General features: G+C 36.5%; 1 protein-coding gene across 5 annotated transcripts; it reads right to left on the bottom strand.

Moving 5' to 3' along the window:
* Window positions 1-69: 69 nt before the first annotated feature.
* On the bottom strand, window positions 70-27,729 carry LOC149551791 (mitotic checkpoint protein PRCC-carboxy-term protein). Of its 5 annotated transcripts, none has more exons than XR_016352811.1 (3): window positions 26,738-27,661; window positions 26,319-26,582; window positions 70-533 (listed from the first exon to the last, which is right to left on the bottom strand). XR_016352811.1 is itself a non-coding variant. In XM_089787281.1 (2 exons), exons 1-2 carry the CDS (start codon window positions 27,500-27,502, stop codon window positions 26,421-26,423), a joined length of 927 nt encoding a protein of 308 aa, XP_089643407.1. In that variant the 5' UTR covers window positions 27,503-27,729; the 3' UTR covers window positions 26,180-26,420. The 5 variants fall into 5 exon arrangements, 2 of the variants coding, with proteins under 2 accessions (XP_089643407.1, XP_089643408.1); XR_016352813.1 differs by having other exon boundaries at window positions 70-526; XR_016352812.1 differs by lacking the exon at window positions 70-533 and adding an exon at window positions 817-1,350.
* Window positions 27,730-27,952: the final 223 nt, after the last annotated feature.

Below are 27,952 nucleotides of genomic sequence, written 5' to 3'. Positions count from 1 at the left end.
TAAATCCTTTTCAAGTATAAAAATAGGCTTAGTTGGGCTCCTATTTTCTCTATCAAATAGTAAATACTCTTTCTAGAGCTACTAAAGCTTTAAAAATTATATTGGTGTTTAGATAAAATAATATCGTTCCCAAAGAAAGTTTCATTTTCATCCATATTTTCTACTAAGTGCTAAAATTTAGTTTCGTGAAGTTATCCCACTTGTCAAGGAAACTTAAGAACTTATACAAATTCTAGTTCTCATCAAAGACCCAACATATTTGAATGTTGTCATGTAGTAGGTGCTTAAGATATGCCTATTAGATCAGCTGAACTTAATTCATCTTCTTTGTAGAAATCACCAAACATAATACAATTCAATCTCAGAAAGATTGCGAGGAACATATGATTGCTGCAGCCCAATCAGCGTATCCATATGAATATTGCACCTACTATTATCCGAACAACTATTTGAATGCTTCATCAAGCCTTTCCTAAAGTTGCACCAATCTCAAGAAATAGTACGCAACCTGGCATTTTCTTGCAACCTGTCCACTATTCCCAAAAAATGTTCAGGCTACTGTCTTCCATAAATAAAAACTTGTACAACTTCTCAAAATATCACTAACCATGGTAGAACACAAGAAAGTTGTCTTTGATTGACCAAGATTTCAAGCTATAAGATCTACAACAAAAGCTATAGGAACGGTTATGCACGGTAAGACCAAAACATCAAATTACTGTTGACTGAAAACTACAAAAAAATTGCACTGTAATGGATACTATGCATGGAAATGAACCTACAGGCACTATAATTATTAATAACGAAAACAAATGGTTGGTATCTTACCAAACGACAGATTACTAGAAACAACAATGTTCATGTACAAATCAATGTTGGAATTTGGAATACTGAATTCATTTACAGTTGCTGCTATGAACTATGAACAATTCTTGCAAACTATAATCAAATCCTTATACAAAATTGAGAGAAATGTGCGGCGCTGGTGAAAGGCAGTTGGGGTGTAAACTCTAACATCACATGTCCGCTTTCTTCATCAGTCTGCTCATTACATATAGATACAAAGTTCTAGACTCTGGATATATTTGTTGCATCCGGTGTTCCATGGGGATGTGCAACACCCCAATTTCTGCTTTTTTTTTGGGTCAGGAATATCCCTCAGACACAGGGGGCTCCAGAAAAGATTCCCCCATCATGTCTATGAAATTTCCCCCTTAGAGACGACATTTTTAAAGTGTCTCCTTGATTTGATGACTTAAAAGGAAACACCAGAACATCCCTAGGGACCGTGGGGTACTTGTTGGCATCTCTTGAATGCACCAAAACTCCTCAGCCATCCCCTGCATCAAACTGTTGCAAAAGACCCCCCAAAAAAAGTAAGAGTAAGCACCTTTTTAACTCGAGCCACTAAGCCTAAACCTAATAGTTTAATGGACCCACACACAACCTAAATACTCAAAAAAAGCTATAAAACTTGCATAATGCTCATCATTTAGACCAGTAAAATTCTTCAACTTCATTGTCAAATCTCTAAAGAATGAATATTTAATTAGAAATAGTAAAGACTTGATCTTGGGGAAAACATGGTGACAAAATTATGAAAACAGCATGTGCCATGAAGGTTCTGGTGGTGTCGAAGGCACACTCCCCTTCAACCCACATAGAATATATTGCTCCAAACCCCCACCAACTGATATTTCCGTCATCCCCAAACGATGGTCCTTAGTTCCCCCATCCCTGAAACCTTTCCCATTTTACAACTCCATGGAACTATAGTTACATCACAAGCATAACAATATGTCATCTATGGAAGATTTTCTTGTTTCCATACAACTTTGCTCAATCTTATCAATCCTCTAGTACTAGTCGGTAGTCAGCTACAGAACAGACCCTTACCAGTGCCCTGTCCTTTGCCAAAAAAATATGTTTGTTGGGCTTCCAACCATTCAGTTTTCTTTTTTGCACAATCTTTGACCTGATTCACTTATCCAAGCTTTTGACTGTCCATGGACATGGGGTTCTATATGTGATCATGTTCTACTTACAATCTCAAGTCATTTAGCTGCTAATGGAGTTGTTTGGGGTTCATTTCAGCTTAGGTTTTGTGTACGCATGGGAATATGTCTTGCCATACTTTAGTTATATTTACAGCTAGTTTAAACGTTTCCACACTTTTTTGAGATCACGCAAAGGAATTTTAACCTGAAGCTGCCTCCATGTGTTGAAAGCTTTGTGAAGGAGATCCTATCAAATCTAGAGATCATTTGGATGCCATGTGAAGGCTTTATGTCTCCCACACCTTTCGCTTATGCCAACTAGATGACTAGTTTCTCTATATTCCGTGGCAATCAGAACTTGAAGAGTTCTTTGATTGTGCTTTGATTGTGCAACGGTGATGATCTGTCTGGCATTGTATTTGCTTGTTTATCATCAGTATTCCTTCTGTGATTGTCAGCATCCTATGGTGACATCTTGTGGACATTTGTTCTGTCTTTATCAGTGGCTTCACATTCTTTCTGTCTCGAAAGAGTGTCCTGTATGTAAGGCAGAATTGGCTGATAACAATATTACTCTTTCATTACTGTTGTATGTATCTTGGGATAGCTCTAAACTCTGGAGAGAGAAACCATAAAAATCAACCTTCGTCGGAAAGTGATTTGCCTGGCCCTCTTGTGTGTGGGCAATATTCTTACAATATGTGGATCAAGGAATCATGGTCGCCACTGGTATTTGTTGCAAGACCTATTTGTCAATGAGAATGTGTCTGCATGTAGTTTCTGAGCCATTTCAGATAGGTTGGGATGTTTTGTGAGTAGGAGATTTATGATTCCAGGTTGCACAGACATAGAATAAGAAGAGCACAAGCATGCAAGGGAGAAAAAATGATATTGTGGATCCAAGATCAGGTATCGTGCACTAGAGGAAGTAATAGTTAATGGTTTTTGGGAAAAGCTATCGTTTCAGCATGGCTTATGAGCTGCGAACTATTCCAGCCTAGTAATCACCAATCAACTATGGTAGTCCAATACAGGGGTTAAAGACTGTCATCTATAGGAGGCTAGGTGTGTAGAACGAAGGACACAAATCTAGAAGGATTCTTCATTAGAGAGTGATGGACTAGTAATTATGAAGGAGGTGGATTTATGGGATACGTGTACGCATTCTTTTTTACTAGTGATGATGTCTTCTACTTGGCTAGTGGTCATTGAGAAACCTGTGTTTGACAGGTCATTCAATGCTTGAAAGAGAGGGGGGGGGCAATGCCCTTGCTGTCTGCACTCCAGATTAGTGGGAAGAGATCGGTTTGTAGATCTGCCAATGACAGTAGTAACTAATATCTTGCTGAAGGTATTTAACTATCCTTGGAGTTTGATCTACACATACAACAATGAGGTCACTGCATCTCTTCAAGGAGATCATTTCAGACAGGATGAGGCAAGATAAGTGTTCCAACAGCTCATATCTGGAGGACAGTTCGGAAGAGTGCCTGCTACGAAAGCTACCATTGAGGGTGTTTAATGGATGGCATCAACCTTTCACAATAATAATTGAGATAAGTGTTTTCTTTGCTTGGAATTTAGGTTATGGTATTTAGTATAGATTTATTCTTTATTGTTGTATAGTTAAAGATTAGTGTTGTCTTATTAGTTAAGGATATATCCAGTATTATATGATCATTTAATGGAGCCTTTCTTCTATGAATTTGTCTAAGTGTGTATATTTAGTTATAATTTTATTATTTTAATTTAGTTTGTGTAGTCATAATTGAGTTGGTCTCTCTTCTATAATGAGAACTATTTAAAAAATCATTTGTTAGGTTACAGTCATTAGAGTAGTAGTACTTAATTATTTTGTTGATATTATAAAAGAAATTGTTGTTTTGTTTTGTTGTGTATGGATTGGATAACTGTATGTTTTCCAGGTCAGGCTGGCTGGAGTCTCCTATGATCACTGTCGCATGTAGTTTAAACTTCATAGTACTGTGGAGATTGTTGTTGCAGACTGGGAATTTTGAAAGAGCAAACTTCTTATTTAATGTGGAGCTATTGAAGACTTTCAGTATTTTCTGAAGATGTTTGTTGCTAGCTATGGTGCCATTTCGCATGAGTTCTAGGCAAGAATTTACCAACGGTGGGCTTGTATCTGAATCTCACTGTAATCTGTGGGTTCTTTCTTTATGTTGGGCAAAGCTCCAGTATACTGCCTGGTTTGAGTGTGCAAATACTTTGCAGTGACTTTTCCTTCATATTGGGTTAGAGATTAAGAGGGAGCTTGAGCAGCAGATGGAGTGTGTCAGGTCCTTCGCTAAGGATCAGCAAGCTCATGAAGCGGTGTGGGTTCAAGAGCTAATTACGATAATTAAAGCTGTGAGAATACTACCCTTGCTGAGAGGGAGTCTCCGCATCAGTTGCTCTTATTATGTGCTAAAATGAATAGCTTTGTGAGAAAGAAATATGACATGAAAGCCCATGTAATGTATAATTCTCTGTGAGAGAAATATGAGCTGAAAGCCCTTGTAATGTATATTTTTTTGTGAGAGAGAAATATGAGGTGAAAGCCCTTGTAGTGCATATTTTCCGTGAGAGAAATATGATATGAAAGCCCTTGAGGGATATTGCTTTTGTCAATATAGAAGTATCGATGGTGGACACCATGTTGAGAGATTCCATGACAAGATCACGTTGAATGACTCCATCATGGGAACTTGTGTATATGCTTCTTTCCACACAGGGGAGTAGCCATGGTGGATGTCATGCTAAGAGATTCCATGACATTATCGCAATGAGAGATTCCGTGATAAAAAACTTTTCCACAAATGGATGTAGTCATTGTGGGTGCCATGTTGCGAAATTCCATGACGACATCAGATTGAGTGACTCCATGATGTGAGCTTGTGTATATATATTTCCACGCATCGGAGTAGCCATAGTGGACCCATGTTGAGACATTTCATACCATTATCACATTGAGAGATTCCATGATGAAAAATAATTCCACAAATGGGAGTAACCATTGTGGGTGTCATGTTGAGAGATTCCATGACATGGATATCTAGAAAGATACCTCCCTAGCTAAGAGGGACTGTTGGAGATGGAGCTCTGGGAGATATCTTTCTCTCCTAAATTTGGAAAATTTAAATAATCTATCTTTTACAGAAGACAATAAAGGGTCCTCATGTTAAAGGGACAAGACACTGAAGAGTCAAGACAATGAAAGGGCAAGACAACACAAGGGTCTTCACTTTGTAACTGCAAGAAAATGAACAGTACAGGCAATTTTATACATTCTTCAAGAGGAATTCATATTTAGAGATTCATATTGATATTTTGTGTTTCTGATTATCGCTTCAATTTTGAGCCTTGTGTTTGGGCATTGATTCTATTTCAGACTTCTTGTTTATCAATAAAGTGATATATTTGTGGCTGATTTTTTCTTCTTCATATTGGAGGGTTTTCCCAGGATAATTCTGTCCTATTGTGCATTATTTTATTTTGCATGTTTATCTTCATTTCTGATAGGTGACCTACAGTGTCACAGAAGATAGAATTTTGGGACATTTTGTGGCCAACACAGATCATTCCCAATGCTGGAAGCGCATATACAAACACCTCTAAATTCATTTGCGACACAATAGGTTGGAACAAGTTAGAAGATCAAAATTACAGAAGTAGATAATTGCTAGAAGATAGTAGGTAGTGAGGTAGTGGAATGATAGAAGCGACTATTACTCCATTTTGCATGTAAGCTTATAAAAAAGACCATGATGGCCTTTGAGTCAATCTGTAATCAGCATGTAACAGATCTATTAGCTATTTGCAAATTTTCTGCAATATTTAGTCAATGAGAATTGCTTCGGTATTCTATCTTTTTTCCTCTGCATTGAACTCTAAATTGCATGGTTGGACAAATCCTTTTCTATGGACCCTTCTGTGATTGCATCAAGTTATCTAATGAGAAAAACGTCTCTAGCTAGTCTAAACTTTAACCCAAAGATTGCTTCATATTCTTCTCTCCGATAACAACCTAAACCAAAAGCAAATACCCTTCAAGAATGAAACCAAGATAAATTGGTAGAGTTAACCATCTTTTAATTTACAGAGGTGCCACCCACGCCCTAAAAGGTCCTTCAATGTCAACAATTAAAATTCCTTTGGACAGGTGTAACTCATTCAAATTCCAACCATCACTACTCACCTACCATGTTAGATAACATGTGTCCAAGATGATCATACACAACACATAAGAACAAATATACAAACATGCAATGGATCGAACTTCATGATTAGTTGAAGAAATAGAAGGATTCATCAAAAATTTCTTTTACCATTTACACATTCTATACGTTCCAATTTGACTCATAAAAGCAATAGTTAAATTTCATATGCATGGCCACCAAATTTTGTCCCACGCAAAAGCCTAAGGCATATGACACACCATATATACCCACTGCTCTTCGAATCAAAACTTTTGGCCCGGAAATGAGTGACATATCCGAGCTTTCGTACATGCATACATGGACATCATTCCTGACTTGTATACTCCCAAAAACTCCAGTAAATGAGAGTCTTGGCCATCCAAATCCACACACATTTTCTCACAGATTTTCTTCAATCCAACGGCAAAAAAAAGGGAGTATTATAGTACTTCTAAAATGAAATATCCAACATAACTTTCATTAAAAGGTACTATTACAAATGCAGGTCTAATATCTCAAAAGCCATAAGAGCACTGCACATGATCAAGAAAATATACATAGAATGGCTAACCACTAAAACAAAACTCCCCTAAATCTTGCCTAAAGATCGGACAAGTATCTTCGAAAAAGAACTGTAAGAACAAGTTCTTCCAAGTCTTCAACAAAGCTTATATAAGTGTCTATAAAAAAGCCTTTTTGATTACCAAGATTTATTTTTATGCTATCCTTGTTACATTTTTCAGACAATAGAATCAAACATGTCAAAAGTCAGTATTTTTCAGATATTTAAAATGTTTAAGATTTCTGTTGGTGCCAATCCAATGCAAATCATTGACACCCAATGTACCTTAGGGTAAAAATTGGTGTATATCACTGTCAGGCTTGCAAATTTATGTCCTTCCTATCATTTGCAATTCACATAGACTAAAGCATATGCTTGGTATGCTAGAACAAAAATTCTTCATACACAAATTAGTGTCAAAGTAATTCACTTACATTTGATTAATGGATTTAGGAACTAAAATTGTCATTTTGAAGAGTGAAAAACCTAACAAAATTTACAAGGGGAACCCACTTGGGCCAAAAACGCTACACCAGCAGTCTGCTTTCATTCATTCTTCCAATTACAGATAAATACAAAGTTCTGGCACTCGTTTGGTGCATCACAGAGATTACAATTGCTCCTCTATGGAACAAACTGTTATTTCCCTAAATATATGTACATTCTTATTGACTCTCACTAGAAAGTTTTGGAGCAAACCATTGGAAGTACTCTTTTAGCTCTACCACTTTTCATTTTCCGAATAAAGATAGGGCGGTTGGGCTTCAACCTTCCATTTTCATTGGGTTATCTTTAGGATAACAAACCTGGTCCATTTCTGAGATTTAGAATATCACTAAATGACTTTGGGCCTGATTTTCAGTGTGCAGTGGGATGGTGTAATTACAATTTCAATTTGCAAGGGTTTAATTTGCTCAGCCAAGGAAAACTATATTTTATCCTTTCAGACAGTCCTTTGCACTTTGTTTGCCCAAGTACAGAATTTATTTTAATTATTACCCTTTCAGTCAGTCATTTGGAATTCATTTTATCTTGAATTATTGTACAGACATGAGGATATATGTCACCATACTACAGGTAGAATGTCCACTAATTTGCACTTCATATGACCAATTTATAGTGAAATGACATTTTAATAGTCCCATGCTTTTAGAGATCAATGATGGAATTAGGAATGACAACTGCCCAGGTGTGCAACCTTCAATGTTTGAAAGAAACATCCTATAAGAGTTTCCACCCATGAGGAAATGTCACCTACTACCTATGCTCTTGCAGACTAGCTAGCTTACTGTATCCCACATGGAATTGTCCTCTAGTCACCATTCCTATTACTCAAAGATGAATGCCATGATAAATAGACATCAGCAATTATTACTGGATCTCTGTTAACCTTTGCTACCTTTTATTTATCAGATTTGCATAGATGTTCTCAATGAAAAGGGGTTTCATATGACCTGTTTTAAAACTTCACTTCTCCAAGATATTTACAATATATACACTTTGGGATCTTTTGTCTACCAAAAACAAAATGTTGTGTTAGTCGAGTCTAAACACTGGCAACATATGGTAAAGCACCTTCAACTTCTATCTATGCTCCTGCTGACTAGCTGACTAGTTGCATTCCATGTGTAATTGTCCTCTAATCACCCTTCAGATTACTAAAACGTGCAATTATTAATAGATCTCAGGAATTATTCTCAGATATCCATTAACTTTTGCTACCATTTCTTTATCAGATTTGTGTATATATTCTGAATGGAAAAAAATTAAATATGGTGCTTGGTTTTTAAATTTCATTTCTCCATGATATTTCCTTTGTCTACACCTCAAAATATTTCCTGATCCAGTCTTAACACCCAACACTAAAGAGCTCTTTCTATTTCCAACTATAGTTTTGTTGAAGTTATAGCTGCGAGACAGATCTTCCTACCTGTTAAGTTCCCCTTTTCTCCTCTCTATTGTGTGTTTCTTTGGCATCATGATATGTCTTTAGTTCATCTCCTAATGTTTGCTGGAAGGGTGACATGGCAACATGTGTCAATGCGCCATAATGATTCTTTCTGGCATTGTCGGATTTTATATTAAAGTTTGCCATCAGTTTACATGTTTAAGAGTTGTTATCAGGTTTGTAATGGTTTACACTTGGCATTTGTGTGTGACCTTTCAGCTTCTCATTGAACTCTTCATTGTTTCGAAAGAAAACAATAAGGATGAGTGTATGCTTTATGGGGTATTGTTCATTGAAACTGTGCAATATTATTATTTCTGTGCAGAGAATTTTGTTGTGTCGAAAAACAAGGGTGTGTAGGGTTCAATGTGTTTATCGTCAATATTCATGAATAAGAAAAAGCTCATCAGTATCGTGTGATCAGTTTTGTAAGCAATCATCAAATGTATTTGTTTTAACTTCCACTTTCTTTTGTTGTTGGATAACTGTGAAATATATCTTTGCATTATTAGAAGAAAGTGGATGGTCTCATTTTTAGCCCCAACTGATAATGTTGTTAATGTATGTGAAAGAGTCATATCAGATGTTATGTTGTCATTGATGTCAAGCCTTAGTTGGTTAGACATTATGATAATTCAGTAGAGTGCCATATCATTTGATTGATGAAGAGGATTTGAAGTAAGTATGATGATGTACGTGTTGATAAGTGTATGGTATTAAATGGGCACTTGAATGAGTTAGACTCTGACAGTATAATGTTGGTTTGATTGTTTGACATGATTTGATTTAGTGTTGGAATCATGTATAAGCAAGACAATTTGGTCGGTGAATGAAGGAACATAGTATTAACCGAGCTACTACAGTTGTAACCGAGCACCTAAAGAAGAAATGAAGAAAGTGTAGTGTCAATTGAGCAATTTCAGTATTATCCAAGTCTAGTGTTGACTGAGCAAGAAGTAATGTTAATCAAGCATGAAAAGGAAAAACAATTTAAGGAAATATTTAATCTGAGGCCAACATTTGATGAAAATAAAGATTGTTCTAGAAGTTTCGAAGATAAGGACGAAATTCGTTATAAGGACTAAGTTGACAATTTATTGCAAAGTTTGATGTTTGATGTGGTTACTAAGTTAATGATCTGAAAGATAAAAGTGTTTGAATTGGTGCAGAGTGTTTTAAGGTTGGTAGGATAACTGGTTATAACTAATTCACCCCTCCTCTCAGTTATCTAACAATTGGTATCAGAGCTGAGTGCTTGAAGGAAAAGTTTGAAGGGACTTAAGCTAAAGATCTAAAGATGTATAAGAGAGAGGTACCAAAGCTAAATAAGAACTTCTCCTCATGGCAAAGCGGGATGAGGTTGTATCTATCTAAGATTGGAAACAATGCACTATATTATCTAGACAACCAGTACACCCCTCCTAACCCTCCTATGACAATTGATGAGATGAACTAGAAGAAAGAACACAATAGTCTAATGATTGAGATTGCTTCTGCACTAAAATGATGTTGAGTCTGATGATGTCAAAGATTGTGCTAATGCTAAAGAGATGTGGGACAAGCTAATGCTTGTGCATGGTGGAGATTAGAATGTTTTAAGAGCCAAAGTAGAAAGTCTGAGAGGCAAATATGATGAGATGCAGATGAAGGAAGAAGAAAACATTGTTCAATCTGTCAATCCAAGGAAGTTGTGAGTGCCATCAAAGTTGTTGGAATCATCAGCAATGAAGAAGTTGGAAGATTCTAAGTACATTATTGTATGTGTATGCTATAAGAGTATCTGTGATTCAGAAATTCAAAGCTATGCCTAGTAATGATCTTACTCTTTGTGGTTTGGTCGATAGATTGACTGCATTTGAACTAAGTAACTTTGATAATAGTGTGCCTAAGATTGAAAATGCTTTTAAGTCATCATTTAAACATTGGAAGTTCAAAGAAGGAGAAGAGTGGCAAGGATGAGAGTGATTCAAACTCAAATGATAATGAAATAGATGAGATTGAAGCATTATTAGCAAGGAGAATGCCAAGAGGTAAAGGGCTAGATGTCCTAACAAAGACAGGAGTGACAAGAAAGACAAGGAGGATAAATACAAAAAGAACAAGGATTACAAGAACTAAAAGGAAAAAGGAAAGAAATCATGCTATATTGCTGAGAAAGAGCACACTGAATCAGATTCTAATGATGAGAATGAAGGTGAGAAAGTGGTATATGTTGTTATTAAAGAAGACCCAGAAGAGGAAAGAAGTGAGAAAGAAAAAGTTCTTATTTCTCATGTTAGTAAAAGTGATGCATGGATTATTGATAGTGGATGTTCACATTACATGACTGGTGACATTAGTAAGTTTGATAAGCTAGAAAAATATGAAGGTGGAACTATTAAACTTGGAAATGACGTTCCATGTCCTAAAAGGTGGAGGATCATTGATACTAAATGATAAAATCAGATATGATGATGCTTATTGGGTTCAAGGACTGAAATACAAATTGTTGACTGTTGCAAGATGAATAATACAGGTCACAAGTTGGAATTTCAAAACAAGAAGGTAAAGATCTATGATGATGATGGAAACTTGATTGGTACTGAAGAGCAAACCAGAGGTAATCTATTTACCTAAATCCTATTTGCTAAAATTGAAGATGTATGGTTGTGGCATAATAGACTGTGTCATGAAAATTTTGAGAATATGGTCAAAGTGAGCAAAAAGAAGAAAGTGAGAGGCTTACCGAACCTACATAAACCTGAAAATGTTGTGTGTAAGCAATGTCAACACAGTAAGATGATTATGTCTAGTTTTTCAAGAAAGACACATTCATCTAATGACATTATGGAGTTGGTACATACTAATTTGTGTGGACCTATGAAAGTTGAGAATGGAGATAAATATTTCATACTATGTGTTGATGATAAATATTTCATACTATGTGTTGATGATTATTCTAGAATAATGGCAGTAATGTTTCTGAAGTTGAAATCTGATGTTTTTCAAATGTTAAAAGTGGTATAAGGCAAGAGTTTAAAAAGAAACTACCAAACAATTGAAATGTTCGAAATCTGATAGAGGTGGTGAGTTTATGTTTGATGAACTCACTAACTTTTGTGTTGAGCATGGAATTAAAAGACAACTATCTACACCGAGGACACCACAACAGAATGGAATTGTGGAGAGAAGAAACAGATCCATTGTTGATTGTGTTAGAACACTACTAAGTGAAAAAGGAGTTACACAAATGTTCTAGAGAGAGGTTGTAAGTACTATTGTTGACACCCTCAACCGAGTTCAGTAGAAGAAAGGAACAAACAAGACACTATATGAACTCTAGTATTGATCGTACACCGATTCACCGAATGTAAGTTATTTCAAAATATTTGGAAGGTGTTATATTCATAAAGATGCAAAAAATGGAAAGTTTGATTCCAAAGATGAAGGTATATTCCTAGGTTACTCTACTAGGAGCAAGGCTTACAAATGTTTGAGCAAAGTGACTAACACAATGATTAAAAGTGCAAATGTTAGAGTTGATGAGTTTGCAGATAAGAATGATGCGGAAAGCAATAAAGAACCTAGTGATTACAAATTATGATGATATATCTGCTACTGTACCCGAGCACCAAACTAAGCCATTACAATGGTACACCGAGCCACAACAGAAAGCTACCATGCCACAAACAGCACAATCTGAGCAAAATGTTGAGCCCCAACCAAGTGAAGATAATGCTGGAGATTACAGAGTTGAACCTGTCATTGCAAAGTATGTGAGAATGAATCATTCGCAAAATCAAATAATTGGAGACAAGAGTGTTGGAATCATGACGAGTAAGATGAAGGGCAATACATGTTTGATTGCTAAATTTGAACCAAGAACTGTGAAAGATGCACTTGATATTGATGACTAGATCAATGCTATGAATGAAGAAATAGATCAAATTGAGAGGAACAATACATGGACACTTGTACCGAGACCCAAAACAAGAATGCAATTGGAACCAAGTGGATATTCAAGAGCAAATTGGATGAGAAAGGAGAAGTTATGAGAAACAAAGCCAAACTTGTTTGTAATGGTTATGCCCAAGAAGAAGGAATTGATTGTGGTGAGACCTTTGCACTTGTAGCAAGATTGGAAGAAGTAAGAACATTGTTGGCTTATGCAACTTGCAAGAGATTTAAAGTCTATCACATGGATGTTATGTCTGCATTTCTAAATGGAATATTGGAAGAAAAGGTCTACATTGAACAACCTGAAGGATTTGTGGGGCCAAATCAGAAGCACCTGGTATGCAAACTAAACAAAGCACTGTATGGATTAAACCAAGCACCAAGAGCATGGTATTAAAGGTTCCATTCATATCTGATCAAGATTGGATTTGTTAGAATAAGTGAAAACGATAACTTGTACTTCAGAAGTGAAGCTGAAAACAAGGTTCTAATACCTAAAATATTTGTTGATGATATAATATTTTGTGGTAATGATTTCTTGTGCAAATTATTTGCTGATCAAATGAGCAAAGAATCTATGGTGTCTATGTTTGCTGAGATCAAATCTAAGTACATTAAGGAGATATTGAAGACATTTGCTATGGATGAATCAAGGCCAGTTGGAACACCTATGGTCACTGGATGCAAATTATCTAAGGAAGACAACACTATTGAAGTGAATGAGACACAATATAGATCAATGATTGGGAAGTTGCAATATGTTGTACACGGCAGACTTGTAATCATAGTTGAAAAACTTAGACTCAGTGATAACTTGACCGACCCAAAAGAAATTGAAAAACTCGACAAAAAAACTGGCGTTTTTATCAAACATTTACAAAAATTCTTACAAGGTGTTCACATACAAGAATATCAAAATCTTATTAATAAATAATTTCCAAATATATAAAAGATTAAATTTTGTATATGTATGTATATATTAATACATATATTAAATATAGATACATAGATATATACATATATTATATATATTAAAAATCATACTTAAAAAAACATATGATATTAAATTTTAATCATATACTAAAAAAATATCAAATATATAAAAATTAATTATAAATAAAAAATGCATTAATACATATGTTGAATATTACATATACTAATTATAAATTAATATATTTAAAACATCATAGTTGAAATTTGAAAATATTGTATGATACGAAATTCTTGATCATATAAAGGGAAAAAAAACATATATATTACTATATGTTTTTAAAATCATAGTAAAACAACATTGCACTCTCCACAATTTGCAACCCTTAACAAGATGGTTCGATCCTAGTGGACATTACATGACGAAATCTTTATTCGCTTGCAGTTGGAGACTGGACATTGTACATCAATGTCTAACTGCATAATTTCTTTTGCTCGTGGTTGGAATTGGACATATATGTTAGAGTCTAGACTGCTGACGTCAGATGTTCTTTCGTTTTGCTTTCCCGTCTAGACAATGTAATGTCTTTTGCATTGCCAAGCCCTAAAAAATCAAACCCTAAATACATGTACTCTATCTCATTAAATATTTTTTTCCCCGCTGCTTTTATGCTCATAATACCACATAATTCTGCAATTTTTTTAAAATAAGACACATTGGCCACGAGTTATTATGCAATTATATCATTTGCCTGTCTTAATCGCACTATAATTGGATTTTCGTGATATATCTGCGTTTTTTGCAACTATGCTTGATATTGCACATGCAATTGGAATAGTTGCAAGATTTTCATCAAATCATAATGAGACATATATGACTGCAGTTAAGAGGATATTCAAATACCTGAAAGGAACAGAAGACTATGGACTATGGTGAAACAAGAAGGTGATTTTGAGCTTAGAATTTATACCGATGCTGATTGAGCAAGAAATGTTGATGACAGAAAGAGTATGAGTGGTGGAGCTTTCTTTTTTGGAGAAAAAATGATAATGTGGTTGGGCAAGAAACAAAATTGTATTTCTTAGTCTACTATTGAAGCTGAGTATGTTGTTGTTATTAATTGTTTGAATATTGTATGGATTAAGCAATTGTTGGAAGGTATGCAAGAAGAAGTAACCAAACCTGTTACTCTCTATTGTGACAATAAAAGTGCTATTAGGATATCAAAGAATCTTGTGATGCATGCAAAAACCAAGCACATATCTATCAAGTATCATTACTTGAGGGAGCAAGTTCAAGATAAACAAGTAAGATTGGGTTATGTAAATTCTAAGGAGCGAATTGCAGATATATTCACAAAACCATTGCCTAAGGATGCTTTTGAGTATCTGACAAGTTAGTTAGCAGTCCTTCCCCTATCCAAGATTCACTGGGAGAAGATGCATATTACATCAATTCATGGATTATTAGAATATCTTTGTGGAGTCGATACAAGAGTTCACTCTTCAGGAACTGTTTCCTAAAGTTGTGAAAGTGATCATAATAAAGCTAAGGAAATAATGAGAATCTGATAGGTAAGTTAGCGGTCCTTCCCCTGTCCAAGAATCACTAGGAGAAGATGCATATCACACCAATTCATGGATTATCAGAATATCTTTGTGGAGTCGATGCAAGAGTTCACTCTTCAGGGACTATTTCCTGAAGTTATGAAATTGATTGTAATGAAGCTAAGGAAATCTATACATGCAAGGTCCAAAGTATTACTAGAAGGTTTTATAGGTTTCTCATTGAAATATATAGTTACCTTCGGCATTGTTGTCAAAGGAGGAGATGAGTAAGCAAGAAAGGGAGAAGTAATGAACATGTTTGAAGATTGTTGTCAAAGGGAGAGTCATAAATATTGAGATGATATCCTAAGGGGGAATAATTGCATAGTTGATTGAAGATGTTGAACAAGAGTACACCCAAAGGCAAAGAAGATGTCAAAGTGGACCCCAAGCTGAAGCTAAAGAGCTTGATGTTGAACCTGTTGCAGAGAACCTGAATGAAGTAAGAGAGTTGAAGATGTGTTGGCATTTGATGTTTCATAATGTAATGTTATATAATGTTATGTAATGTTATATCTTATGTGTTTATATGTTGCCATCAATGCCAACGGGGGAGATTGTTAGCCCCTACTGATAATGTTGGTAATGTATGTAAAAGAGTCATATCAGGTGTCATGTTGTCATTGATGTCAAACCTTAGTTGGTTAGACATTATGCTAATTAAGTAGAGTGCCATATCATTTAACTGATGAAGAGGATTTGAAGAGAAAGTATGATGGTGTTAGCATTGATAAGTGTATGGTATTCAATGGGCACTTGAATGAGTTAGACTCTGACAGTATAATGTTGGTTTGATTGTTTTACAAGATTTGATTAAGTGTTGGAATCATGTATAAGCAAGACAGTTTGGTCAGAGAATGAAGGAACACAGTATTAACCAAGGTACTACAATTGTCATCGAGGACCTAAAGAAGAAATGAAGCAAGTGTAATGTCAACTGAACAATTTCAGTGTTAACCGAGTCTAGTGTTGACTGAGCAAGATGTAATGTTAACCAAGCAAAAAAAGGAAAGACGATTTAAGAAAAGATTTAATTTGAGGCCGATATTTAATGAAAATAAAGATTATTTGAGAAGTTCTGAAGATAAGGATGAAGTTTGTTATAAGATCAACAACTAGAGAAATTCAAAGAAGGTCTAATGGAAGTTTGACAATTGGAAATGGAGCATGAAGTTCAAAGGGGAAATATATTTCCCAAGCATCTAGATTCAATGAACATGAACCTAATGAAGATCTAACGATTGTGATTAAGCAGAAAAACTTGAAAGATTCTATAGGAACGGAAAAGTTTTCTACTTAAAGGATAAACGCAATGTTCATTGTTGCTGATCAAGTTGCTAAAGAAATAAGGAGATCTGAGCATAACAATATTGTGAAAATTAAGCAAAGGAAGTGCTAAGTTAATGTGTCTAGAGTGTGAATCAGCTAGTAAGGGATCAGAAGACGGAGATTGAGCAAAGCAGAGATCTAAACAAGCAAGGTAGTGTTAAACCTAATAGATCATTTCACTGTTACTCTCTAATCATTGTAACCAAAAAATCTCTTAACCGAGTGGGCCCAACAGTCTTCCGAAATCCTATATGGTAACATTTTGTTGAGTGTTTTGTAAGTCCTTTAGAGCAGGCCATTGTTTAGAAGTTTCAAAGAATAAACAAGGTCTAGATGATTTTTGTTGAAAATCCTCTAACAAGAAAATCCTCTAACAAGGTCACATTAGCAATGTGTATGTAACCTTAGACAAGGTTGGCTCATAACAGAGCTCACTTCAGAAGAGTGAAAATTTTGTGTTGTCGGTTCACAAATGATTTTCTCTTTGCAAGATTTCCATATTAGATACTTGTGTCAAATTGTGTGGATGCTTATGATATTGCAAGTTTATCTCATGTTTATTGTTTTTTGTTGCAACTTCGTATAAGCTGGAAGATAACTCTGATACTCAATTTATTAAGTTGATAGTTTATTGTAAAGTTTATATCAGTTTATATTTTTATGTTAGATCTGGTTATTGAATCTGCAAGATTAAAGTGTTTGAATTGGGGAAAAGTGTTTTAAGGCCTGTAGAATAACTAGTTATAACTAATTCACCCTCCACTCTGTTATCTTACACTCATGATCTGCAGATGATCATTTGTTGTTTTCTGAGAAACTTTAATTGTGAAGTTTAATTCAACTATGAGCCAGTTGTGTTCATGATGATATCCTTGTATGTGTGAAAAAGATACTATCTGAGGAGAGAAAAATAAGGCTTTGATTGAGTGAATAAAATTCTCAATCATAAGCAAACATCTACCATAACTGTTTTGATGATTCAATAAAGAGGATCATTTCTAGGTGTGGCTAGCTTTTTCCCTCGAGTAGGAGGGTTTTCCTAGGGTAAATAATCGTGCCATCTGTTCGTATGCTTTTTGGTTTTCTAGTTTATTGCATTTATATTATTTTGGTTTGAAAATATTTACATGGTAGCAGAGCAAGTGTAAGGAAATGATCCAAACCAAAATTTGCAAACTGGATTCAAGAAGATTTGTGATGACTAATGGGTGTAAAATATGTGGTTCGATGGATTATTGAATACTGAGAAATTCTTGCTAATTGAAATGTTGATGGAAATTCGAAAGAAAGAACCTATTCGGATTGTCATTGCAATTATCTTCTTTGAAAAGGAAGAAATGACATTCAGAGGGAGATTATTCAGTTGCAGAAATCAGGTTGGGAGGAATCTTAAATGGCAGATGTAGAATGCCAAGTCTGTTGCAGAGTATTAACAAGTTCATGTAGCAGTAGGACTACAAAAGCTCCTTGTTTGGTCAAGCATTGGAGTCAATTAATTTATTGTGATAATCAAAGTTGTGAGTATTTTGTCCCTGATGAGAGGGACTCTCGACTGAGGGGTAGTCTAAGCATTGAGATGATCCTTATGTGCTTTAATGAGTTCTATGTGGAGAGAAGTTCTAGGTGAATCTCTTGTTACCGAATTCTCTATGAGAGAAGTTCGAGGTGAAATCCCTTGTTGATGAGTTCTTTGCAAGAGAAGTTCAAGGTGAAATCCCTTGTTGATGAGTTCTCTACAAGAGAAGTTCGAGGTGAAATCCCTTGTTAATGAGTTCTTCTCAGTGAGAGAAGTTTGATGTAAAATCCTTTGTTGATGAGTTTCTCAACAGAAAAGTTTCAGGTAAAATCCCTTGATAATGAGTTCTTCTCTGCGAGAGAAGTTCAAAGTAAAATCCCTTGTTCCTATTACAGTAATTAGAAATTGTCTATTATTAGTTAATGGTAATCAATTGTAAATATCTAGTTAGCTTTAGTTAGCTTTTGCTTTTTTAGCTTTATTTGTTAGAATAGAATATTTGTATTCTTTATGATAGTTTCGTAAGGAAACATCGCTTTATTCTTTTGTATAAATTGACCTTTCGGTCTCTATTAATAGCAAGCATTTACCAATTACTTCGGTAATATGGTATCAAAGCATATTTCTTAATTTTTTTGAAAATTATAATTTCTTTTCCAAAATTATCAGTGTCAATTTTCGAAATTATTCTATGATTCTTGCTTCTTAATCACAAAACCCTGAGATTTTCAAACTAGGGTTTTTGTTTGAGTTTTTTGAAAATCGTGGATTTCTCTAGAAAAATCGCAAATCACGGATTGGAAAAATCGAAGACCAGTCTGCCCTAATCGCAACTTCAACAAAACACGTGTTTCTACCGCACGATTTTCTACAATCAAGATTTTTCTTTGGCCATTGGATTTGTGACTGGAATCGTCTTATTTCTTGGCTGGATTCATCTGCAAAATCGCGAAAGAAAGGGTCTGTGTTTTTGGTTGTCATTTTCAGACGGCTCTGTGTTTGTTACAACCACCTAAAACTGCAATATCCGCCCCTTTTTGGACGTCAAAGACAGTCATTCTTGTTTGACAGCTCTGCGTTTTTAATCCATTTTATCCAAATCGACCATTTTATCCACATAATCGCCATTTTTTTTGCACTCAAAATTTCCATGGTCGCCGGCTGGTTTTTTTGCTCAAAACCCTAATTTTTGGGGTTGGAAAAAAATTTTGATTGCAAATTTTTGATGGGTTTTTCGAGAACTCAACTGGGTTGTCATTCGTTTTTCTAGTTGCCTCATTTTTCATGCCTAGATTTTCAAGCCAGTGGATCCAAAAACCGACAGGGTATTCCTTTTGGGTTTTTCGAGCTCTCTTCTGGGTCACTTTGATTCTTCTGGGTCTTCTAAATTTTTGCCTCGAAGAACATGCCCTCACAGATTTTCACAATTTTCATTGAAAAACATGCCATGGCATCTCTGAGAAATATTCTGCTCGAGCATAACTCCAAATTCAATTGTCACAATTATGGCACCTAGAAGCAGCGGATCATCACAATTTTTGAATATCATAACACCAATCAACTTGTTTTGGGTGTTACGAAGTGTTCGACTTCTCTGGGTCCTAATCAAGAGACATGGGATCTGAATAATCGAGAGGCAGTAATGCTTCACAAATTATCTGTGGCTGATGATCAGCTTTCTCAAATTCCATCAGGCAAGACAACTACCCAAATCTAGACACATCTCAAAGGTCTTCATGAGACTTCTAACAAAAGCAGAGCCTTCTTTTTGAAAAACATTGTTTTCTATTGTCATGGATGAGTGCACCTTGCTCCAGGCACACCTATATCGGATTTCGGAAATCCATAATTAGTTACTTGCCATCAGTCGCAAGATGGAGGAAGAGGATATTGTGGTTATCACTCTTTGGAGTTTACCAAAATCCTATGAGCATTTTATCGAGACTCTCAACATCACATCTTCTGGTGTTGATTTGAAATTCATTGATCTCTGCACACTGCTGCGTCAGCAAGATTAGTGGAAACAACAATTCGGTAGCAACTCTAGTTCCACCTCCACCGAGCAAGCCTTTGCTACGAAATCCTTTGAGAAGGATAAAGGCAAGTTTCAGCAGCCATCTTAGCAGAAGTCTTCTGCTCCAACACCAGATGGTTCCAGAAAGAAGAACATTCAATGCAACTACTCCCATAAGTTTGGACACATGAAGGTTGAATGTTGGAAACGCTTAGTTGCACAATCTAAGCAATTAGGTTCACAACCCAAAGCAAACAATGCAGAGCTCACTAAGTAGGCCGAATCTGCCTTTTACGCCTTCATGGCTAAAAGACCTACAGATCATGTGAAGTCATCTGCCTAGTACATTGATTCAAGTGCGTCTCATCATTTCACTCACTGCAGAGATTGGTTTACCAGCCTTATTCAAACTCTGTTATTTTTGGTAGCAGAGAAGAGTACACAGTTATCGGTAAAGGCAACATTCAGTTATCGGTAAAGGCAACATTCACTACCAGCCTTATTCAAACTCTGTTATTTTTGGTAGCAAAGAAGAGTACACAGTTATCGGTAAAGGCAACATTCAGATTCAGTCTATTGGAAGGAATCTCACATTCCTTGATGTGTATTACGTTCTAGCGATGGAACTAAATCTAATCTTAGTCAATTGCTGCGACACTCTCCACATTTGGCAGTCACCTTCAATTCACATCAGTGCACCATCACTGATCGAGCAACTAAGTCTATTGTCGCAGTGGGTCTTGAGGATCATGGTCTTTTTCGACTTACTGATTCTAGTGATTCTCAAGACTTAGCTATGGCTGCTTGGCGATCTTCTGTTAACACTTAGCTATGGCTGCTCGGCAATCTTCTATCAACACACTTTGGCATCAGTGATATGGGCACTTACATGTGCATTATCTCTCACAGCTTGCTCAGGATGGGCTTGTTCTTGGATTGCCAGAGATTCAAACTCAACAGCTTGGAGTTTGTGACGCATGCCAGGCTGGGAAGGAACATTGTGCCTCAGGTACTTCAGCTTGTTCATGCCGATATCTGTGGCCCTATGGCCAATCCTATTCTTGGGTCCAGGTATTTTTTGTTGTTTGTTGATGATTTCAGTAGAAAAATGTGGGTGTATTTCCTTAAAAAGAAGTCAGATGCATTTCCTGTATTTCAAAAGTTTAAACCCTTAGTTGAAAAAGAGTCTGAGAAATCTATTATTACTCTTAGATCAGACAATGGGGGGGGGGAATTTTGTTCTAATGCTTTCTCTCGCTTCTTGGATACACATGGCATCAAACTCCAGTTAACCACACCCTACATGCCACAACAGAACAATGTAGTTGAACGTCGAAATAGGGCAATCACCGAGATTGCTCGTTCCATACTCGAACACAAACATGTTCTGAAGCAATGTTGGGCAAAAGCAGTTAACATTGCAGTTTATCTGTTGAACCGATCACCCATAGTGGTGGTCAAAGGTAAAACTCCAAAAGAGGCTTGGTCAGATCGTAAGCCTAGAATCAGTCACCTGAAGTTTTTTGGCTCTCTTGCTTTTGTTTGGATTCCTGATCCGTCATGCACCAAGTTGGATGCCAGAGTCAAAAACTCATGCTTGCTGGATATAGCAGTCTTCACAAAGCCTACTGCCTGATCAATGTTAAGACATCTCGTCTCATCTACAGTCGTGACATAGTCTTTGATGAGCAGCGAGGACCTTTCATGCCTATATCTCCTGTTCTTGATCTAGTAGACTAGCCTATGATGGCTCATGATTTGGGAGTTCAGCTTCCATTAGGTCCACCTGATGGGAGGGCTCCAATAGCTCCAGTTATTCCAATGATACCTGTATAGGCACCTCTGGCTTCTCTTGCAAGATCACCTCAATTTGTAGATGTTTCACCTGAGTTTGCTCCAGATTCTTCTAATGAGGATCTTGCTAATCAAGCATCTCCTAGTACTAATGTTGGTCATTCTCCTATCTGGCCTAAGTGGTGGTCTAAGACACTTGTTGATCTTTGTGATGATGAGCTCATTGATGGGAGAACTACTCGAAAAAAGAGTAAAACTACAGATTCTGTTAACTTTGCTCTCATGGCCAACATTCACAGTGTGTTTGAACCTCAAACATATTCCGAGGCTAAAGGAATTCCAGAGTAGGAACAGGCCATGACATCTAAACACTAGAGCCTGTTGAAGAACAACACTTGGTCCTTTCTGATCTTCCACTTGGGAAGAAACCCATTGGCTACAAATGGGTCTACAAATCGGATGGTACTTTGGATAAGTACAAAGCTCGTTTAGTGGAGAAGGGCTTTTCTCAGCATCAGGGCATTGATTATGAGGAGACATTTGCTCCTACTTCAAAGATGAGCACCATCAGATTAGTCCTAGCCATGATAGCACAGTTTGGCTGGAAGGTCCATCAGATGGACATCAAGAGTGCTTTCTTGAATGGTGATCTCCATGAAAAGGTCTGCATGACGCAGCCTCCTAGTTTCAAGGTTGCTCGTAAAGACCATCAGGTTCTCAGATTGGTAAAAGCCCTCTATGGCTTGAAGCAAGCCCCTCGGGTATGGTACATAAAAATTGATAAGTACCTCATTGATCAAGGCTTTAAGAGCAATTCTTCAGACTCAAATCTGTACATTGACTACTGACAGTAACATCATCCTTCCAGCTATTTATGTGGATGATCTGATCATCACTGGCAATTCGACATCTTTGATTCAAGGAATCAAACAAAATTTATGCCAATCTTTTGATATGACTGACCTTGGGCTCATGCATTATTGCCTAGGTGTTGAAATTTGGCAACAACCTTTTGGTATATTCATCTCTCAATCCAAATATGCCAAGGCCTTGTTAGACAAATTTCGTATGTAGGATTGCAAGCCTACATCTACACCTATGGAGAAAGGTATGAAGTTATCAACAAAGTCTGATTCTCCTTCCGTTGATGATACTACATACAAGCAACTAGTAAGCAGCCTCATCTACCTCTCTGCTACTAGGCCTGATATCAGCTTCACATTCAGCTATATTTCACACTTTATGACAGCTCCTAAGGCTGATCATTGGATGGCAGCAAAGTGTGTGCTTTGTTCTATGAAGGGCACTTCAGATTATGGACTTCTGTACTCTCGAAGTTCTAATCCTAAACTCAGTGGGTTCATAGATTCAGATTGGGTAGGCTTTGTTGATGATAAAAAGTCAACTTCTGGATATATGTTCAGTTTGGGATCTGGTGTAGTCACATGGTTCGCAGATTTAGATTGGGCAGGCTTTGTTGATGATAAAAAGTCAACTTCTAGATATGTGTTCAGTTTGGGATCCAGTGCAGTCACATGCACCAGTAAGAAGTAGCAGGGAATTTCTCTCTCCTCTACAGAGGCCGAATACAAAGGAACTATTAAGGTAGGATGTGAAGTTGTTTGGCTTCGTCGGATGCTTGGGGATATGCAGATGTCACCAGTAGGACCGACTACTTTCTTTGTTGATAATGAAGGCGTTATCAAGTTAGCACGAGATCTAGTCTTCCATGAACGAACCAAGCATGTAGATGTTCACTGTCATTACATATGACAGCTGGTTGAAGACGGGACTATAGATTTGCAATATGTTCCTACCACAAATCAGACTGCAGACATTCTCACCAAGCCTCTTAGTCCTAATAAGTTTGTCAAATTCAGAGGACACGTTGGTGTTCTAGATAGATTAACCATTAAGGGAGGGTATTACAATAATAGATAATTGTCTATTATTAGTTAATGGTAATCTATTATAAATATCTAGTTAGCTTTAGTTAGCTTTTTTTTTTTTAGCTTTATTTGTTAGAGTAGAATATTCTATTCTTTATGATAGTTTCCTAAGGAAACATCGCTTTGTTCTTTTGTATAAATTGACCTTTCAGTCTCTGTTAATAGCAAGCAAGCATTTACCACTTACTTCCGTAATAGTTCCACCCTCTGGGAGTAGCCATGGTGGAAATCATGTGTGAGATTCCATGACTTAGTTTATATTTTTCTGTTTCACACTCTAGGAGTAGCTATGGTGAATGTTGTTATGCTGAGATAGCAATTTTATATAAAGAAAATATGTGATAAGATTTTGTTGACATTTCTTTTGCTTGTAGTGTACTTGTCATGTGATGACATATTGAAGATCTCTATCTTGCTAAGAGGGAGTGTTCAAGTTATAGCTGTGAGACAGATGTTCATTACTAATATGTTCCCCTGTTCTCCTCTCTATCATGTGTTTCTTTCACGTTGTGATACGTCTTTGGTCATCTCATATTGTTCGCTGGAATGGTGACATGACATCCTGTGACATGGCATCGTGTGTCAATGCACCAAAATGATTCTTTCTGGCACCACCAGGTTTTATATTAAGTTTGCCGTCAGCTTACATGTTTAAGACACTATCAGGTTTATAATGCTTTACACTTGGGATTTGTGTGCAACCTTTCAGCTTCCAGTTGGACTCTTCCTTGTTTCGAAAGAAAACAGTAAGGATACTGTATGCCATTTTGGGGTTTTTGTTCATTGAACCTGTGTGATACTATTATTTATGTGCAGAGAATTTTGTTGTATCAAAAAACAAGGCTGCATGGGGTTCAGTGTGTGTATTGGCAGTACTCATGGATAAGAAAAAGCTCCTCAGTATCAGGTGTTTAGTTTTGTAAGCAATCATCAAATGTAATTGTTTTAACTTCCACTTTCTTCTGCTGTTCGATAGTGTGAAACATATCTTTGCATTATTAGAAGAAATTGGATGGTCTCATGATCTGTGGATGATCATTATTGTTTTCTGAAAAAATTATTCACTAAATGTGTGAAAATGATAAATAAGGCTTTGATTGAGTGAATAAAATTCTCAATCATAAGCAAGCATCTACTGTAACTGTTTTGAGAATTCATTAAATAGAATCTTTTCTGGGTGTGGCTGGATTTTTTCCCTCGAGTAGGAAGGGTTTTCCCAGGATAAATAGTTGTGGCATCTGTGTGTATGCTTTTCTGGTTTTCTGTATATTGCAGTTATGTTATTTTGGTTTGAAAACATTAGCAGGTTTCTCATGTCAACCAAGGTGGTTGGACTAGGAGGAAGACAAAAATAGTGATTGAAGCATCTAAATAATGGTTTTGACTTGCATTTGCAGTAAGAATTCCATGGTTACAAGGATAATTGGTGCTTATTTAGGGAACATATACAAGAGGAGGTGCCAGAGAATGAATAAAATGCTGATTGTGAAAGGACAGAATGATTATGCAAGTTCCCCTCTGTGACAAGCATAAAATGTTGATCACTCTTCTCGAAGTGAACTACAGTTTGACAACATGAAGTGTTCAGGCTCATAATGTTTCCTGCCCATATTTTAGAGTTCCATTTCTGACAAGATCAAGTCCATATAGGTTTGTTGCTCGAGCATTAGGTTGCCTGGAATTTGTTTTATGCAAGCCTCCCTGAGTAGGGTTCATTATGGATTTAATGAATTGGGCCTCACTAACGTAGAAGTATTGCTTCTTCCATTGAATATTGCTATGAGCATCCAATGCCAAAGCAATACTTTCTGATATTTTAGCAGGCTTTTTCACTCACCTAATGATCTTAGAACAGGAATCTACCCCGGAATTGCAACATAATTTAGCCAAGATGATTAGCAGTTGCACCCCTGTGGTCTTTACCAGTTGCCATTGTGTGTGCTAGTATCAAAAATATTTGTAAGTGAAAGATATTTTACTATGGTTACAAAATATTTGTATTGATGTTATACAACCTTGAGCTATGATGCCATTTAATCTGTAAATATCTCAAAACCAATTTTTTGCTTAAATAAATTTTGAATCCTGTTATGAATGTTGAGAAAATATCTCCGGCTTATCTAACTTCTAATTCAAAGTTTATTATGCATGTTTCCATCCAATGATAGCCTATACGCACAAATATTAATAACTCTTGGTTGACATTGGTTACCCTCCAAGAGCAAAAGCCACATAGATTGGTAAGGCTAACCATTAAAAGTTCCATCAATACGAAATAAAAATGTATATCGGATTCAGATGAAGCCCTTGGGAAGGTGCAATTGACTTAAATACAACGCATTGTCACTCGAGAAAAAAAAATGAAATTTCCAATCTAATTTAGAGGAGAATAGATGATTTGATCAAAACTTCACTTGGCATCCCGAAATTAGATGCAGAATTGGCATTTCCTAAAGTTTAGTTTTTCAATAACTTTAAGGTTCAATCTAAAGAATTGTAAAAGTTGACAAATCTGAGTTATAAATGGAATTCTTACACTGCTGAAAACATGTTACAATTGTACCCAACAAGGTGAGACATATATCCAATGTACAATGTGTTACATAACATCCTCATTCAATGGATCGCCTTCATTAATTCACCACCCATACTTAGCCTGTGTTTCTGCTTTAGTGAGATGACCTTTAGCACGCCTCTCAGCAAGTTCCATCTCTTTTTGCTTTAAATCATAGTACAGTGATCCAATTTGATGCTTTCTCTTGTGCAGCTTTGAAGGTTTGTCTTTTGCAGCCGAAGCGGGCTGAAAACATTTGAAAATGTAGTAAGGAAGAAAGCTTCTGGAACATAAAACATACTGAAATAATGCATAACAAAATTTCAAGTAACTTAACATATAACTAGGAATTAATAAAGCAAGTAAAGTAAAAACAGAGCTGAAAGAAAAGAAAAAGAAACCTTATAAGCGGGTCCAAAGGCAATTCCTGTCAAATTAACTTGATCCTGTCTAGGTTTGTTTCCCATCAACTGCTCCTGCTTTATTTCAATAACATCAGAACCAATGTCAATGGCCTTTCGTCCGCCCTTCTTATTCCTACTCTCCAGAGGCAACTGTGCCTGTGGCGGTACTGTCTGTGTGGAGACCTGATCCGGAGCAGAGTAATAATATCCACTATAATCATCTTGCCCTACAAACTGTTCGGCTGGTTCAGAATAATAATTTGCATTATAATCATATTGCCCTCCAAACTCTTGTGTTGCTTCGACATTACCGGAAGCCTCCGACTGCGGCTCTTGAGATGCAGGAGCAGGGGCATCGGTCATGGCAGAGGCGGCATTGACAGTAGTGGCTGCGGTAGGCTCGAGAATTGTGCGACGAGAGCCGCCACCGCCGGTGCCTCCTCCTAGGGTTTGGGAATTCTTCGGCGGAGGCAGGAGGGAAGTAAGCCCTCCAGAGGATTCCGTAATTTTTTTCTTGGGCGGAGGCTCCTTTTCTTCCTCTTCCTCCTCCACCGCTGCTACCGCCTTCAATGGCGGCCTAAATTCCACTAGACGCTTGTTCGTTTTGGTATTCTTGGGCGGAGGCAGGTTAAATGTGGATTTTGGGGGCGGTAGACGAGAGAATAACGATCCGCTACCTTTGCTTTGTGATTGTATTTGTTGATGTTTTTCCTGCTGCTCTTCTTCATCTGATGATGCATAATTTGCAAGCAGGGAATCCATTGAAATCCAAATTTTTCGAACTGATAACGTTGCTCGTCTCTACAATTAAGCATGCGTTCTTCCCTGTGATGAATCTCGGAGAGTGAACTAAAACATGAAATTAATTATGTACCTTTTCTGTACCCGATTTCAATAGCATCGAAAACCTTGTTCACCGATAGTAACCTTTGGACCCTAGTAATGATCTAAGTATGCCATTTTCCTTATTAGTCCCTGCAGTTGAGGCCAGAGACTATAGTTTTCCAATGTGTTTTTGCTATTATTATTAATTAACTATAGTTTTCCAATGTGTTTTTGCTATTAATTTATTTCCTGCAAGCTGTACAAAACATTTTATATCTTATGGTCTTAACAACATTTTTATTAAACTGAAATTTTTTCTACTTAATTTCTATTTTCTTATTGGTTTTGTCTACTTTAGCTCTACTTTAGCTGGTGGTATTTTGTATT

This window comes from Cupressus sempervirens, chromosome 6 (assembly GCF_028749045.1).
Source record: "Cupressus sempervirens isolate cs-2001-9-10 chromosome 6, ASM2874904v1, whole genome shotgun sequence".
Taxonomy (NCBI): domain Eukaryota; kingdom Viridiplantae; phylum Streptophyta; class Pinopsida; order Cupressales; family Cupressaceae; genus Cupressus; species Cupressus sempervirens.
This window is presented reverse-complemented; position numbering and strand designations above follow the sequence as displayed.

Bases quoted from the DNA above. Each gene is read 5' to 3' on its own strand.
- LOC149551791 (XM_089787281.1), bottom strand. From the start codon at position 27,502: ATGGATTCCCTGCTTGCAAATTATGCATCATCAGATGAAGAAGAGCAG. The intron at 26,583-26,737 runs GTTTCTTTTTCT...AAATGTTTTCAG, and splicing joins CCTTTGGACCCGCTTATAAG to CCCGCTTCGGCTGCAAAAGA.